This window comes from Nylanderia fulva, unplaced genomic scaffold (genome assembly GCF_048542155.1).
Source record: "Nylanderia fulva isolate GAGA-0341 unplaced genomic scaffold, ASM4854215v1 Scaffold4, whole genome shotgun sequence".
In the NCBI taxonomy this organism is placed as follows: Eukaryota; Metazoa; Arthropoda; class Insecta; order Hymenoptera; family Formicidae; genus Nylanderia; species Nylanderia fulva.
The window spans coordinates 5821586-5839909 of record NW_028190476.1 but is presented as its reverse complement, the minus strand read 5'-3'; the positions used below and the strand labels follow the sequence as shown (position 1 = coordinate 5839909).

At 37.8% G+C, this 18324-nt stretch overlaps 1 protein-coding gene across 7 annotated transcripts in view; it reads left to right on the top strand.

Annotated features, from left to right (window-relative positions):
- Positions 1–18324, top strand: part of LOC114937766 (growth factor receptor-bound protein 14) — a 295927-nt gene that overhangs the window by 175256 nt on the left and 102347 nt on the right. For all 7 annotated transcript variants that reach the window (XM_029311373.2, XM_085486113.1, XM_029311378.2 and 4 more), the window contains one exon: positions 1251–1280. In XM_029311373.2, the coding sequence (XP_029167206.1) occupies positions 1251–1280 (30 nt within the window). The remainder of the gene's footprint in view (positions 1–1250; positions 1281–18324) is intronic.

Below are 18324 nucleotides of genomic sequence, written 5' to 3'. Positions count from 1 at the left end.
CAAGCCGGCGTGCTGGCTTTTATAGTTTGAGATTCGTTTCATACGAGAGATTACGAAATAACGACGTTACTTCAGTTTGCTAATTTAAGCTACACAGCTTTCAGTTGATTTTCCACGATGGCGCTCTTCAAACTACTTTTAAAAGACTCGCACGTGTACGTGAAACAGATGTAAATGAATCACCGCTGAGACTATACGTGAAAAATTACACTATTGCATTACTATAATTGCATTTCAAAAAATGAAAGGAAACACCAGTAATTTTTTAATTTGTTACATGACTTGTATACAGATTAAAACCAATTTTTTTATTTATTAATTGATTATTATTATAAAAATGGCGCTTAAGTTTTTGCAGTGTATACACGGAGAGAATTTTCTCTTAGAATTTACCCTGAAAATCGTGATAATCGTGGGTATTGGAAAAATTTTATAAGAGTTTCTCTGATTAAGATTTAGCACAACAAAAAATATTAAAATGTACATAGTAAAATCAATCGAACGTATTTTATATCTTATTGTGCTAGATATTAATATTTTTATTGTGGTAAATATTAACTTTCATAAAATTCTTCCGATACTATATTATTGTCCCACGATTTTCAGGATTAATTCGAAGAGAAAATTCTCCCTGTGTATAAGACGTGATACGTCACGAAGTTATATATTTATAAAAAAAAAGAATAAAAACAATTATTGATTTTCCAATTTTTTTTTTAAATCGGGAATTTTCCATATGTACGAATTTATTCGAAGCATTCAAATACAAACTATTCGACTGTTTGCAATCATAGTACATGCGTGGCTTAGTGTATTCGAGAGAGAGCGGATACGTATGCGAGAGAAAGTATGGGACGAAAGGAGAAAGATCGGGGCAAAGGGGGTTACGACGCTTTCCAATAATTTCTGCGCTTTGTTGCTAAATTTCCCTCCCCCCGTTAATTCGCGGTATTTTCTCGCTGTATTTTATGAGCGGCTACCGGTTCTGCCTCGCAAATTGTTTCCAGGAATTCTCCGTACGCTGTTAAATTACTGTACTTTCACATAATAAGTATGGCGGATTTTAGCTCGGTCGCACCGCACTTCGTTCGAACTTTAGTTTTCTCGTTGGAATTTTGCGCTCATTTCCCGGGAGAATTTTTTTTTTTTTAAATTAATTTCTTCCAACTACGCGCCCAACAATTTTTTAATTTTTCGTCGTCGCGCAAGTGAAGAATTATACTTACCAGAACGTTCTCTTTCTGTTTCAGACTATCGCGACGCTGCCGAAACGACCACTGGTGAGTGCACAAAATTATATTTTTCATTTTTAATCATGCAATCGTAGTTTGATCGATAAGTATGAGAGATCAGAATACATACACGTATATAAAAATGATCAAACATGCGCGTGCGATATTTGACTTAAAGAAATACGAATAAAATAAAAAACGAAATTAGTGTGTCGCGATGAGTCACGCGTTTTGTTTGATCCGAGGTGAAAGAAATGTCAGAATAGAGACGTGCGTCCCCAAAAAACCGGTTGTCTTGAAAAATTTACGACTTCGACGCGCGTAAAACGAGACGTTCCAGACGATATAACGCCGCAATCGATTGCCGTTCGAATTTGCATATACTCGTTTTTAATTTCGCATAAAACTCGCCACCCTCAACGAAGAAATGTCGTAAATAATCGGCGAATAAAAAGGCAAATTTCGCGGCGAGAGAATTCGGCGATGCTCTTCCGCGAGTGTTCCGATGTTTTTCATAGCCCATTAACGACTATGTGTGTCGCATCTACGAGTATATTTATGGAGTACTCGCGGAATACGAATGTAAATCACGTTCGCGATCCACACGTCGTACATTTGATAGCGCAAAATCACTCTCAACGACCGAGAGAAAGTATTTAAATGTTGAAGTTATGAGTTATATCGTCGACAAACGAATCGTCGGCTAACAAAAAGCCATCTTGCGGCCGCGGCTGATTGAACGGGCATTTTAACGAGCGAGTGTGTTAGCGTTTAATATTATTGATGCGAAAACGGAGCGGAATAGAGAAAGGAAGTACGGCTTGATGCGCGATCAGCTTTAACTAAGCTTTAACTTAAGCCGGAGAGATGAACACCGGGAGAGAGAGAGAAAGAGTACCGCCATTAGTTCAAAAGTTTCCCCAACAGCCTGTCAACCTGTTTTCGTCGGCGCGCTCCGTCTTATTCCGGAAAGCATGCGCGACGATTGTCTTCCGCCGGATTTTCGTCGGCACGAAACTTTTAAAAGACTCGCCGTAGCAGGTTGACGCCGACGAAGATCGACGTCACGATCGCTTCTCCCATAAATAAGAAGGAATACCCGTTTTTCAAAAAATTGCGATTAGTTACTTTGAGTTTCTTGCAGCATTTTAATCATTTCTCTAGAATTTTCAAAGAAATCGATTGATTTTGCACGATCAAGGATGCATATCAAAGAGGTAAGATTTCTCCTGTGTTCTATTACATATTATTTTAGGTCTTTAATAATTAAATGACAATTCGACAAAAATGACTTTTCGTTTTTTAAAACTTTTTTTAAAAAGGACTATTTTCATGAACTTGTCTGTTACGGTCAATAAGATATCCATGATGGAATGTTGTGGAAGTTAGATGTTCTTAGGTCAAAATTATTAAATTCAAAACGGTGAACTCAATGTGATGGATTTATATAAAAAAGCATTTTTACAATAACTCATGGCATGGAATTCAATGGCCTAAAAAATCCTTAAAGGCTGTTTAGTAAATCGTCAATGACCTAATTATGAATCACAGTTAACTTTCGCAATACAGCTTATATTTAACCATGTGGCTATCTTATTAAATCATAACTGAAATATTTTTATTGCAATAAAACTTTTCTAGCACGTCACATATTATATAGCTATAATATAACAAGGTTCGCGAAGAAATCGCTATTTTGCAACTTTAATTAAAAACTGTTCAAAATTGTGACGTGATGGAATAATTTGGAAAACAGCTTTTTGTATTCAGCAACCAAGAAACTATAAGAAACGACTAGTCTCGTTCCGGTGAACTTTTTGTTCTTCAAGTGTAATAATTATTTATCTCGAACATTTTAATGAGGGATTATTCACGACGATATGAAGTGGAATGACGAAAGCGGAGAGAGCTAATTTCCTTGAATTTCTTATCGGGGCGAGGCGATTAAAATTATATTTGTTCGCGAAATATATATATATATATATATATATATATATATATATATATATATATATATGTTATTTCGAGACGCAACACCGGGCTTTCGTGACGCGCAAGTTAATCCATTCCGTTGTGAGCATCAACCGTGCCATCGGTTGGCAACGTGTCGGTGGCAACGGTATAAAGCCGGTGTTAATATTTGATTTGCCGGTTGCCGGGCGACGATGCGCATGCTCGACATATCTCTTCGGCATGCTCTCTCTTCGCTCTGTCCTCCCTCTTAAATCTCGCCCACCCTTGTAGAAGCCATCCCTCTCCCTCCCGCTCTCCCGGGAGAAAACTCGTATTTACGTATCTGTCGCCGCTCTCTTAATGGACAGGATTTATATCGGCGTTGCCGGGCTGAACTCGCGTCTTCTGTCTCTCACGAATGAGAATCGATCCCGCATTTGAGCCGATTCGGTACAGCGAAGAGGTCAACGACCCCGTGCACGGTAACTCCGCGAAAAAGGGACGCGATACTTTATTTCGGATAATTTTGGCCTTGTCGCTAACGTCTGGCAACTGGTCGATAAATTACGATAATTTCGATTTGCGGTCGCTAGTCGAGAAGCGCACGCCGACACGTCAAAAAGTGTCGGGGGATCGGACTTTATGCGATGAACTCTTCTGCTATTCTCGTCTTCCGCTCTGCCCTTCCGTGGTAACGCGACAGAAAAGTCTCGAAGGGGTTTAAACGGCGATTCTTTCCGTTCGAAACTTTTTTTTCCACATTTATAAAGCGCGAGTATCGATTAACCTTTGTGCGAGCGACGTGGCGAATCTACCAATCGTGCTTTTTTTAAACGGAGATTTATTAATGCCTCTTGCTCTCTCTCTCTCTCTCTCTCTCTTGCGATGGCAAGAGAAGAGAGTCTATAGTCTGCGATCATGCATAACTTTGCTTTTACCTACTTGTCTGACATTTTTCCGCGTAAAATGCATCGCGGTGCATCTGTTGTACCACGTCGATCACTAACATTGTACACTTTTTCATATATTAAATACTTAACGTAGCGTCTAATGTTGTTGGAAGAAAACTATACGATATATCGTATATACTAAAGGTAAGCATAGTTTGATGCGCGGATATAAACTCTTTGAAACTCTCAGGTCCGCGTGTATATTTATCGAGAGAAAAATTTGTATATTTCATGAGATGTTTTTATATGGCACCACTCATCAAGAATATTGAATAATTTCCAAGTCGGGCGTCGTGGTATAAAACTTTTTAGCACTTTTGTTTTTCTTCAGACTGACAATTCCCTAGAAACATTAAAGATGCTAAAAAGTTTCTCTTTCTCTCTTTTTATTATACCGGAGACTATACTTAAATTGTTTAGATGCGGCTATATATATATATAATGTTCAAATGTATCACTATGTTCTCTCTTTACTATAATCGAGAGTCAAACAATTCTATTAGCAAAAATTATTTCAACGATTATTCTGAAACGTTGTCCCTTTGAGAAACGGTGCTCGAAAGCAGATGGTCGCGGAACGATTTCGTAACGCGAAGAGAGGAACCGAGTTTGAAAATAGACGACTTTGCGGGCACGCGCGTCCTCGCTTTGTACGAGGAAACGAGAGAGGCCTGTCAGCTGATTGGAGTAGCGCCAATTTTTGGTGAATGAACCGGCGGTCTCGTGCCGCGAACTACTATTCGCTCTCTTCGGTAGTTTGCTTTCGCCAGGCTCGCGCCTGGCTGTGCAATAAAATAAGACATTTTTTTTGTTTTCATCGGCCAACAGCTGCAGAAAATATGATCAATTTGGATACGTAACATTTCGCGGATTCATAATAAAACGCGATCTCGAACATGTGTCAGCTGTTTGCGCAATTCCGAGATGCCGAGGTAGATGCATCGTCGGCGTATTTTTTTTTTCTTATGGCATGAATTGAATAACAAGATTATATTGAAAGCGATGATGGTTGTCGTGAAATTATTACGAAATAATAAGACGCTCTTACGACATCGGGACATATTTGCGCGTCAGAGAATTTACAGTATTCCCTCGATCGATTCTACATCAAGCCCTTCAACACAGCGAGTTGACTCGTTCTACCGACTTAAAGGATTAACGCGTATGACTACCCTGAAAGGCGTGCCTATTACCGCGACAAGCGGCTTTGATATGCTAATAAAGAACCAGTAACGTGATCTCGATGTCAGGATATTGTCGCCCGATAAAGATGTTAGAGACACGCGGGACCGAAAGAACAATCGCGCGTGTGACACGTGTGTAAAAGCCGACAACAGGCTTACGCTCCGGACTACGATTCCCCTGGGAAGATAATGAAATTTCGCATGTGCGAGAATCGAAAATCATCTTCTTTGTACGACGGGAGCCCGAGGTCGCTTATAACGGAACACCCGAGAGGATCGCTACCGATGGAATCTCACGGGTCAACTCGACACTGGATGCTGTTGCAACGGACATGGATGCAAATCGCGAATGCGGTCGATATAATAAAAACAGACGCTCGGGCATATATAATATTTATACACGTAAGCAACGCGGTTCTTCTGGAAACCAAAAAAAAAAAAGATTTGCACATATCGTTTTTGAATGGAATGGAGAGATATTAATTCAGCGGATTTTACGCGATTTTTCGTTGCGGAAAGGAAATCAGATTAATCAAGGAATAATCGTGTGGAATATTTTTGCAACCTTCGTCTATTGATCTCGTTTTCCCATGCGGAAATTGTGTTAAGGCTTTGATAAGATCCCTGTTAATTTTTTCTAACTTTGTTAGGGTCCTAATAGGGAAGCCTAATAAGAACTCTTTAAGGTCACGCTTTTCTATCGAGGGCCCTTAAAGGTTAACAGATAGATATGTCTTTGTGCTATTAGGGATTTTCACATTATTACCAGATTAGGTCCCAGTAGGGCAATATCAATTTTGAGTAGCTAATTTAATGTACGGTCTGAATAAGGAAACCAATAAGGATTCTGATAAGACTTGATGAAAATAAATAAATGATATTTTTAACTTATTATTTATCAAAACCTACCTTACTAGGGCCTAATCTGGCAGTAATGTGGAAATCCCTAATAAGGATTCTACGTTTAAGCCTTTAAAGGGCTCGACATTTTTCAAGATTGCCCAAACAATTTTCCACATGGGTTGTTCGATTTTTGACACGCATTTTTATCACGTACGATCAATCATGTCTTCTGTTCATTGAACGAGGGAAAATCCACCGACACGATTCTCTCTATTATCGCGCTCTCTTCCGGCTTTAGTATATGTTCCCTCGCGCGGCCTTTCGTTTATTTATTTGCGAAACCGTTAGACTTAGCTACCGAGAACACACTATTACGCGCACGAGCGTCTCTCTTAGCCGACCGGCTGGCTGGCCGCAATGTTTCTTGGCACGTAGAGCGGGTCAGGGCTGGTAGTAGCGATACCACCGCGATAACCTTGCTCGATAAGCGTGGCGACTTGCATTTCCGTTAAGTCGTGCATCCTGCCGCGAATTGAGCTATTTACGAGCTGATATCAAATGCACCCAGCTGAGAAATCACGACGTCAGAGTTTCATCATTTTCGGTGCCGATGATGAAATATCATCGTGAAATTTTCTTTTTGCACTACACAAGCGAGTTCTCTCGATTCAAGCTTCTATACTGACAGGCGGATAAAAATTATGTTTTTAAAAATTAGTTTTTTTTATTATAAATTTTTATTATAAATGCACCCAGCTGAGAAATCACGACGTCAGAGTTTCATCATTTTCGGTGCCGATGATGAAATATCATCGTGAAATTTTCTTTTTGCACTACACAAGCGAGTTCTCTCGATTCAAGCTTCTATACTGACAGGCGGATAAAAATTATGTTTTTAAAAATTAGTTTTTTTTATTATAAATTTTTATTATAAATGCACCCAGCTGAGAAATCACGACGTCAGAGTTTCATCATTTTCGGTGCCGATGATGAAATATCATCGTGAAATTTTCTTTTTGCACTACACAAGCGAGTTCTCTCGATTCAAGCTTCTATACTGACAGGCGGATAAAAATTATGTTTTTAAAAATTAGTTTTTTTTATTATAAATTTGAAAAACAATTAAATTTCTAACGATGTATCAGGGATTAAAGTGCTATTAATGGAAGAGCAGTTGCTAAAACATTTTCAGAGAGAGAGAGAGTTTAGATTGCAATTATCGCGAGTTTCGGAACACGCGCGTAGTTTCCGTTTTGTCCGTCGCAATTTTTGAGCTTTCCCCTGAAAATTCGATCATCGAGCGTTGCGCGTACTGGAGGGAGAGAGAGAGATGCGGAGATTAGTCCGCATATCGGGGAGGAGATGAAGCGAGGGACAGCGGTTTCCGACTTCGGGGATAGAATCGGCGGGATCATTTCCTTGAATTTAGAAAACTGTGAAAATCCACTCTATGGATTTGTTGCGCAAGCGCGAGCGAGCGGGTCAGCTTACGACGGGCAAATTGGATTTCGCGCGCGCGAAGGACGAGACAGAAATCGAATTGCAAGGGATAAAAGTGTTGGGGGGAGGCGACGGAAACTGTTTCCGTTTCGGAATGTTCCCGCAGGAACACGGCGTGATCGCGAGAGACTCGATTCATCGTACCGGCGTTAGCTTTCGTTCGGCTCGACCGAGTGACTTTGCGGATTGAAACACCGGACAGGTCGATATTAAATGTATGCCGCTTCTTTTTGGTCGTCATGTATCAAATAATACACTGAAAACAAATTTTATTGAATTCGAAGAAGTATTTATTTCAATATTGCCAAATTTATTTGAAACTACACGGAGAGAATTTTCTCTTGGAAATTTACCCTGAGAAAAATCATGGTAATCGTGGGATAATATATATGGTTTTGGAAGAATTTTAGAAGAGTTTCTCTGATTAATATTTAGCACAATAAAAATATTGATAAAAGTAAAATTAATCGAGTATATTTTACAACTTATTGTGGTAAATATTAATCAGAAAAACTCTTATAAAATTCTTTCAATATCACATTGTCCCACGATTACCATGATTTTCAGAATAAATTTTAAGAGAAAATTCTCTGTGTAATAATATTGATTTGATGTGAAAAATATTTATTTGATATAAGAAAATTCTTTTCAAAACAAATAAATATTTATTTGTTTCAAATAAATGATTTATTAGGCAGTATTGAAATAAATATTTATTAATTTAGTCATTTTTTTCAGTGTATAACGAATGAAATAACGAAAATCAAAACACAAATGAAAAAGGTAGGAATTGATAAAATAATTACATTTTTTTAACCCGCGCGAATAAATTCGCGAATTAGTTGTTTCATATTGAACATTATACATTGATTGATTATTTCTGATGGCGAATATTATTTGAAATTCTCTTTTCAACCTTTTTATTCACCCATTTTTCGAGGGAATTCACTATGATTTATCAACACACATTTTTTCCTTTTGTTGCGTTCTTTTCGGATTTATAACAAAAGAAAACGAGAGAGGGAACGCAAAGTATTCCGAGTACTGGTAATTAGCAAGGCAAGAGTTCTGAAAATTTTAATCAAGCCGAGTGGCCGTCTCTTCTCGTCGCTCCTTCCGTATTTGCCACGTTTGTGAGTGTGTGCTCGTTGCCAGCACATATTACTCTTAATTTTGCAGAAGCCCTGTTCTCCCCGGGCTTCCTTTCCTCCTTTCCTAAGGACGAAGGATAATATTTGTTCCGAAATTTCCGGGTGAGGACTTTGCCGGGTCGAAGATAGCGCCGGTTATGTATTGCATAGAACGCGACAAAGAATGTTTGCTCTTCCTGGCAGGCTAAGGTTTCTCGTCAGTCTCTCTTTCTCTTTCGGGCCTTTAAAGTTTAAAGGGCCAGCAGAGAGAGAGAGAGAAAGGAAACCCTGCGCTACGCGGTCCTTTAAATCACGGTAAAATTCTTGTAAAATGCTCGGAGCGTCCGCTTATACTGCGATCCCGAGAGAATTTTTGAATATTATTTCTTAATTATTACGGGGAAATTGTGGGGTTTCTCTGGAACAACAAGTTGCGTTTTTTCTCTTGTCAATATTTGATTCTGTTCTTATTTCTTTGAACGCAAATTGATTAAATTATTTCATTATTTGTTATTGTAAATTTTTAATAAGATATATACACATATAAAAGAGATTCAAGATGAATAAAGAATGAAAGGAGAGAGAATAAGGGAAGTATGAAAATAATAAGTTAAGAATGTCCGTCTTGGTATACTTAGTAAAATTTACATTATCTTAACGATAGATTAATAACTTATAACATCTTCCTGATATTTCGAAATTAGAAATTTGGACGTTTTAGTAATCTCAAATTATCTTTTATGCTCTAAAAGCCACGTTGTTCTTTAAATCTAATAATCGATGACAGTTTTATGGCATGAGTGTCTTGCTATAATAATCTTATTTTATATAATTGAATAAAATAGTGCAATCAATTTGATTTTCTAGTATGAAATGTATAATTGCCTAAATGAAAAATGCATAACTGTATAAAACTGCGATAGTTTTATTCGATAACTTTTTAGAATACTCAAACATCTGTCGTATCTTTCTTTTTATATTTATTTGTTTTAGTAATCATAAAAATAGTGTGATAAAACTTTATTATATTCAAAAATAATAATAATTAGATTTCGTATTACACATATATTGCATCTCTTTTTCATGTGTAATATTAAATGCATACACAGAGAAAATTTTCTCTTAGAATTGTGGGACAGTGTGGTATTGGAAGAATATTATAAAAGTTTTTCTAAATATTTTACCACAATATGAATATCTACCACAATAAGATATAAAATATACTCGATTAATTTTACTATGTACATATTAATATTTTTTCATTGAGAGAAACTTTTATAAAATTCTTCCATGAACACCATCAACACCATGTCGTCCTACGATTACCATGATTTTCGGAGTAAATTCTAAGAGAAAATTCTCTCCGCGTATAAATATTAGACAATATCTAACACATAATAATATAAAATCAAATTGAATACTTAAACCGTCGCTAATAGTATTTAAAATAGGAACGATATATTTAATTCGACCCAAACTAGCCAAGAAATTTTTATTTTATTTCCATATTGTGGAAATAAAATAAAAATTTCTTGGCTAGTTTGGGTCGAATTAAATATCGATCTTGTATTATTGTGTAATTATATTATTATGACATAGGAACGATATATTTAATTCGACCCAAACTAGCCAAGAGAAATTTTTATTTTATTTCCACAATATGGAAATAAAATAAAAATTTCTTAGCTATGTCATAATATGGTGTTCCACAATATGGAAATAAAATAAAAATTTCTTGGCTAGTTTGGGTCGAATTAAATATCGATCTTGTATTATTGTGTAATTATATTATTATGACATAGGAACGATATATTTAATTCGACCCAAACTAGCCAAGAGAAATTTTTATTCTATTTCCACAATATGGAAATAAAATAAAAATTTCTTAGCTATGTCATAATAATATAATTACACAATAATACAAGATCGATAACGCGATACAAGTATACGAATTAAATGAAAACCGAAGTTAAGCTCGCTTCCTTTTCGGGCTTGAAAGCCCTCGGAGCGTTTCGGGGCGCGAGATATTTCTCTATTTACATGGTGTACCCTGCGGGGCACGATTAAAGGGAAGAGGAAGCCTGCCGTAGAATTCAACCGCGCGGAATAACGAAGCCGCGTTACGGATCGATCGATCGGCTCTCTCTCTCTCTCGCCGTCGTCGACGTCGGGTTCGCGAGCACGCGGAATCGACGGTTAATCGATATCGGCTCGATTCCCGACCGTCGTCTCGCCATATGGAATAACGATGTCTTGTTAATGCCGTCGAACGAGCGTGAAAGAGGCCATTCGTGTCGGTTTACGAGGACTCTGCGTGTCTCGCAAGGACGTTCTCTCTCGCGCTCGTTTTCCAACTCCCTTTCTCGTCTTTTTTGCAATGACGTCACGCGGCGACGGCGACGACGTTCTCGACCGACATCGATAACGGAGAGCGTGTGCGTCAAAGGAACGAGAGAACCCCCTGATTTCGTTAGTTCGCGCATCGAGAGATCGCCGATACGCGACGAGGATCCTCCTCTCTTTCCTCGAATCTCTTCTTACGAGGAAAAGGGGGTTGATACTCGAAAGCAACCATTTATCACTTATACAGCATGGATGGTATCGTCGACGCAGCGATTCCGGGATAATTTATCGCGTGTTTTTGCAACGACGCGGCGTCTCGCCGCTTCCGCGCGCACCAAATGAATTCCTCTCGGCGAACGCAGCCGCCGCGGCATCTTAAGTATCCCGGATTCTCTGCCGCGGATATACGCTGCCGTCCGTCCAAATTTCCGCTCGCTCCTTTTTCGCCACCGCGAGACGCCATCGAGACTCTGCGAGGTGTTTGCGCGCGAGAGAAACGTCAAATTTCGACTCGCCGCTTTCCACGATCGAGAGAAGCCAAGTCTTCGAGCCGGCAATTTCGAGATTAGCGACGCGAAAAAATGCCGGTCTTTGTTTCCGTCGCTTTTTTCGTTGTCGTTGCATCCTTATCGTTATTGTTACATACCTTCTTCGTTCATCCCCGAGGCGAATCCACCTATCTACCTACTTACCCGAGATGAGGTTGGACCGTGTCGGTGTATAATACGCTTTTTCTTTGTACGAATGTAGTCTCGTCCGGTGAATCGCGTTTTCAAAAAAAAAAAAAAAAAAAAATATATATATAGGAGAGATACTCGCTAGAATTCTGACAATGCACTTCGCCGATGCTTGACATTTTCTCCTCGTTTCCTTTCTTTTACGGCTCTTGGGCACGCGGGATTCTTTTCTAACCGAGAGGACGACGAACTTGTTGCGACAGAATTTGCGTTCTCCAGAGATCGAATTATATTTTTGCTGGCAAAGAGAATCTCTCTCTTTCCCTTGAGATGGAAAAATTATCCCTTTTTATTCATCATTAAGAGATCCCAAAGAAATTTGCATTTGTGTATGTATGTATATAATAAAATAATAATAACTTGACACATTGACAACAATTTATTCTAAATAATCAAACTTTTCGCGCTGCAATGTTAAGAATTGTAAAGTTTATTTTAATTTATATTGTATAATGCATTTTTCGACTTGTTTTCTTGATTATGAATTTTTGCTTGACGAGGACCACAAACCTCATATGGTCGAAACGTCGCAAGAAATTTGATTATTTTGAATAAATAGTTGCCAGTGTGTCAAGTTATTATTATTTTTATTGAATTTATTCCTGGCGATATAATTATATTTCTTATTTTGATTTTCGTAAGAAACGCATATCTATCTAAAATATATCCCGCTTTTCACGCACTCTCTCTTAAATGCACACACTTTCGAGAGATCTTTCTTTTTATTCATCATTAAGAGATCCCAAAGAAATTTGCATTTGTGTATGTATGTATATAATAAAATAATAATAACTTGACACATTGACAACAATTTATTCTAAATAATCAAACTTTTCGCGCTGCAATGTTAAGAATTGTAAGGTTTATTTTAATTTATATTGTATAATGCATTTTTCGACTTGTTCTTGATTATGAATTTTTGCTTGACGAGGACCACAAACTTCATATGGTCGAAACGTCGCAAGAAATTTGATTATTTTGAATAAATAGTTGCCAGCGTATCAAGTTATTATTATTTTTATTGAATTTATTCCTGGCGATATAATTATATTTCTTATTTTGATTTCCGTAAGAAACGCATATCTATCTAAAATACATCCCGCTTTTCACGCATTCTCTCTTAAATGCACACACTTTCGAGAGATCTTTCTTTTTATTCATCATTAAGAGATCCCAAAGAAATTTGCATTTGTGTATGTATGTATATAATAAAATAATAACTTGACACATTGACAACAATTTATTCTAAATAATCAAACTTTTTGCGCTGCAATGTTAAGAATTGTAAAGTTTATTTTAATTTATATTGTATAATGCATTTTTCGACTTGTTTTCTTGATTATGAATTTTTGCTTGACGAGGACCACAAACTTCATATGGTCGAAACGTCGCAAGAAATTTGATTATTTTGAATAAATAGTTGCCAGCGTAACAAGTTATTTTATTGAATTTATTCCTGGCGATATAATTATATTTCTTATTTTGATTTCTGTAAGAAACGCATATCTATCTAAAATATATCCCGCTTTTCACGCATGCTCTCTTAAATGCACACACTTTCGAGAGATCTTTCTTAAATAAATATCAGTATATCTTTCGGCCGATTCGAGACTCGAATCCACGGGGGATGAAAATAGGTCGCGATAGTGTACGTATATAATAGTACGAGCGCGGAGGAAGTGTCTGCTGCTTTGCATACCGAATCTCTCTCGCGACGTCCACGTTGTTACGTGAGTAACGACTTTTCGTCTACTGTGGGAACGCAAGATAGCAGGCAGCGTCGGAGACGGTATGATGGGGTCGGCAGCGACGGCGACGGCGGCGTTGGCGCCGTCCGGGTAAGAAGATAACTTCGTTTCCTAGCCGGGAACCGAATCGACCGGAATAATTAATAATTAACGCCAGGGCGTGACCAACTCCTCCGCCTCCGTTATTCTCCAGTTCGTGGCGGCGGATGTCGACCTCGTCGCCATCATCTCGCCGCGGAAACTCTTAAAGTATCGCTCGCGTAATATATAGAGTCGCCGAATTTCATCTCCTCGGACTCTTTAGATTCCAGCATAATTATTTTCATCAAGAATTTTCTTCTTACGCGAAACAAATTATTGAATTAATAAATAAAAAATTATTAAGTTAATAAATTTCAATACTGCCCGATAAATCATTTATTTGAAACAAATATTTATTCGTTTTGAAAATAATTTTCTTGTATTAAATAAATATTGGTTTCAATGATTTATTAGGCAATATTGAAATAAATATTCAATAAATTTTTTTAGTGTACGAAAATTTAATTTCTCTATTTTACTAAATTACCGATATAAAATTATTACAATATTATATAATATGAAATTGAAATAATGAAGAGAGAGAGAGAGAAAGAGAGTCGACGAATTGAATAAATATTAGAATACGATATTGGTGAATTGCGATTCTGCGCGATTTTTAATTAATATTTCTATTATACGTCTTTTCATCTCTCGTTTGACTTATGAACTTTGTTATTTTATAAAGCTTATATTTTATCAAATAAATCAAATAAATTAATAAATTTTGACTAAAGCTTGAAAAAATTGACGAGCCTATAGGCATGATGATGCTTGAGCGTTAAAAGCTACACAAAATCGAGAATAGTCAATATACATCTAGTAGGTATAACGAACGTTCTCATACGCGAATGAGCGAAAATACATGCAGAATATAGCTTGTGCGAGTCACAGATTACGTAACATTGATCGCGGAAATTTTTTCGGCCGCCTCATCCGCGCCTTTTTTCTTCGCTAAAATTCCGCGAAGAACATCAAAGGGCAGCTAGTGAATGACGTCGACCGGGGATATAATGGTCGTGAAAAGTGTGTGTGATCGCGCTCAAAAGAATTCCACAGCCGACGAGGTGTGTCGGTTCGCGATCGAATTTCGGTTAGCGTCTCTCTCTCTCTCTCTCTTCTCTCTCTCTCTCTCTCTCGTTGCCAGACGCGAGTATGAAAAGCTTCATCCTGCCACCGTTCAGGAGATGACCGTCGTCGCGCGGCTTTTGACGTCCCGCAGAAATAGATAAGCTCTAAAGGAATGACGGAGGAATCGGCGTGTGCGGATATTAAATCATTTCGCGAATCCTACATAGAGAGATATCATACAGGATCGGCGGGATGAATGGTGACTTTTTGAGGATGTAAAATTTTAATCATTTCTAAAAGTCAGTCAAAAGAATTCATTTTAATTAAGAGGATATAAGAGGCAACGTATATCGCGTTTTACACACTTAATTAACTCAAATTTTATTTTCTGTAAATGTGTACGAATTTATCGTTGCGACGAAAATAATTTTTTGCACAATCTAATAAACAATAAAATTCGATAGTCATTATTCCATCCGTCTCGGTGCGTGATTTCTCAATCGCGCAATCGGCATCATAAAAGCCAGCCTTGCATAATACTAATTTTTTAAAGGAAGGCTAGCGTGTGAGATCTTATATCGATAACCGTGGGATCTCAACGAATGCCGTAATAAGGCATCTATATCAAGCTTGACCTTCTAACACAAAATAGTCATCGTTATTTTGTCAGAAGGAAGGATTGCATATGCACTGCTACACAATGCCAATTTGTATGAAGACATGTGTCAAAGAACATTTCGAGCGTCGAGCCAAATTTGTAGCGACAAAGTTATCGCAAAAGCCACCGTGTTGTTAAATTTTAAAGATCTCACTGTTTCGAAACGTTCACGTTTATAAATGATGCCAATTTTATTATTCTTAATATATACTAGCAGCACACAAGAGTAAAAAAATCGTATATTTCTATTTTCTAACTTTAATTTATCTCTCTGGGCATTTATATTTTATTTGATTAAGTTTTAAACTTGTTTGTGTCCTGAAAAACAGCAATTATTATTAGACTATTAAGTTAATTCAAATTGATAATGAATCGCGCGAGTAATTTGAGTATGTGAAGTTATAGCCTCTCATTTTTTAAATTTTGAAAAAATTAATAGAGTTCTGGATGCTCTCTTAATAGTTTTAGAATTCTCTATCGACTTTAGAAATAGGTCCGCCGTTTAAAGCATCGAAAATAGCATTTCAAGTTACGGGGGGCTAACTTCACATTTTTTCCAACTTTGAGGCCGTATAATTTTTTTTCTATTCATTTTAGCGCATTAAACAGTAAGGCCAACAAAATTGTCGAGTATCGAAAAAAAATTTTAATCATGCGAGAAAATTTTCGAAACCGTAATTTTTTTTAGAAATCGACAATTTTATTGAGAGTTCTGATAGCTCCTCGAAGAGTACTATCAATTACCCTTATTGTTTAATAAAAGTAATTGATAGAACTCTTCACTAAAATGAATAGAAAAAAGTAATACGCGGCTTCAAAGTTTGGAAAAGAGTGTTAAGTTAGCCCCGCGTAACTTTAAGTGCTATTTTCGATGCTTTAAACGAAACCATTTTTAAAGTCGATAGAGAACTTTAAGAATTTTTTCAAAATTAAAAAAATGGGGGGCTAACTTTACATACTCGAGTAATCTAGATAACGAAGGGAGATTACGGTATCACAAGATGAGGCTTTCCTGTATGGAGAACATTTCTCTGGGAAAGACCATGGTTTAAAGATTTCGTTCACAGGAACGCGCATTTTCGAGACGACCGTCGCTCGTATGATCGTAATAGGACGAGTTCGTATCACGCGGAGAGCCGAGCAGAGGCTGTAGATTTTCTCGAAATGACGGTCGTGTCGCGTCCATCGCGCGCGATCGCCGGGCAAAGGCCATCGGAGACCAATAAATCGCGCGCGGATATCGATCTTTATTACGGTAGAAAATAGAACGGCGAATGGGAGGTATATGCTCGTCGATGGTTTATTCCTCCTCGTTTATCGCGTCGAATTTGTTCGTGACGCGAGCAAAAATTCGGTCCGCGTCGTGCGACGAACGACAGGAAATTGCATTTTTCTTTGGTTCGATTCGAATCAATTTCGCTTACTTAGCACTGATTAATTCAATTTTATTATACGTGTATTCATTTATTTCGTCAAATTGAAATAATTTATTGTGTGAGACCTTCAGTGTATAATTTCTCACACTGTTAAGTAATAGTATATTGTGTATCAAGTGCGGAAAGTGAACAATTGTCAACTTTCCGCACGTGATACACATACTATTTTGTATTACAAGTGCAGGCAAAGTGGCTGTTTCGGCGCGTTTTCTGTGCGCGAGGCGGCCGATCGCACGCCGCCATCTTGCCGCGGCAAGACGGTGGAGGAATAGCCGTGTTCAATACATTTCCTACGGCTTCAGCCGTATACAATGACTTTTAACGCGGCTGAGCCGTAGATAATGGCTTTGAACGCGGCTTATTCACTCACCGCGTCGCCGCTAGATGGCGGCGGGGGAAATCAGCCACTTTCCGCGCAGAAAACATGCACCGAAAGTGCCACTTTGCCTGCACGTGTAATACAAAATATTTTTTTTATAACTCGAAAGATGTGCTTGACTTTTTCTTATACTTGCATTAGTGTACAACAAGTTTGAATTCGCCCAATTGAATTCGTTATTAAATAACTGAAATATTAAACGATACGCCAGACTTTTTCTAGAGACTAAAGTGAATCGAAAGTTTCTCATTGCGTCATTTAACTTGCACCGAAATGGATCACCGAGCATGCAATTGAGATTACGCAGCGCGCAACAGGCACTTGGTTCAGAAAACGAATCGAAAGTTTATTGTTGCACCGTCTTATTTCAAGCGAAGTGATTCAGTGAGCGAGACAATGCGCCGGATTATAGCGAGTCTACCGTTCAGATCTGACGAGGTAAATCGAGCCCGGATGCAATTGGAAAGGCCGCGCGATGCACGGCGACCGGTCGTAAAGAGTTTCGTACGTTGCCGGGTCCTAATTTATGCCCCAATTAGATCACCCTGGCGAAGAAACGTGTGTCGCTCGTAAAACTGCGCGTGACCGACGCGTGAGAAAAGTCGCGGAAGTCGGAGAGAAAAGGTATTCGGGGCAGCAGCCGTCGTCGTCGTCGTCGTTTGATATGGATTGGGACCGATATCATAACCATATCCGCCTTCTATTCCGCGACCGTTTATCTTCACTCACATATAAGTAGGCGTCGTATAATTTCGTATTGAATCCGATCGACTCGTAAAATAATTTTCTTTAAATCGTCGACATCATATCCCTCTTTTCTCGATCTCTCTTTTCTCGTTTCTTTTATTCGTCCATATTTTAAAGAATCCGATATTAAACTGCTCTCGTCGATATTCGCTACTTTTCTTTTTTTCTGCCAAACTACTATTATAGCAACTGGAGATGTATGGTTATTTAATTTTTATTTAATCGAGACACAATTCTCAACATTATATATTACATTTTGAAGCAGAGAAACAAGTCGCTATTTATTTCTGACACTGAAAAAAAATTATTGAATAATTTGAATAAATAGTTATTAA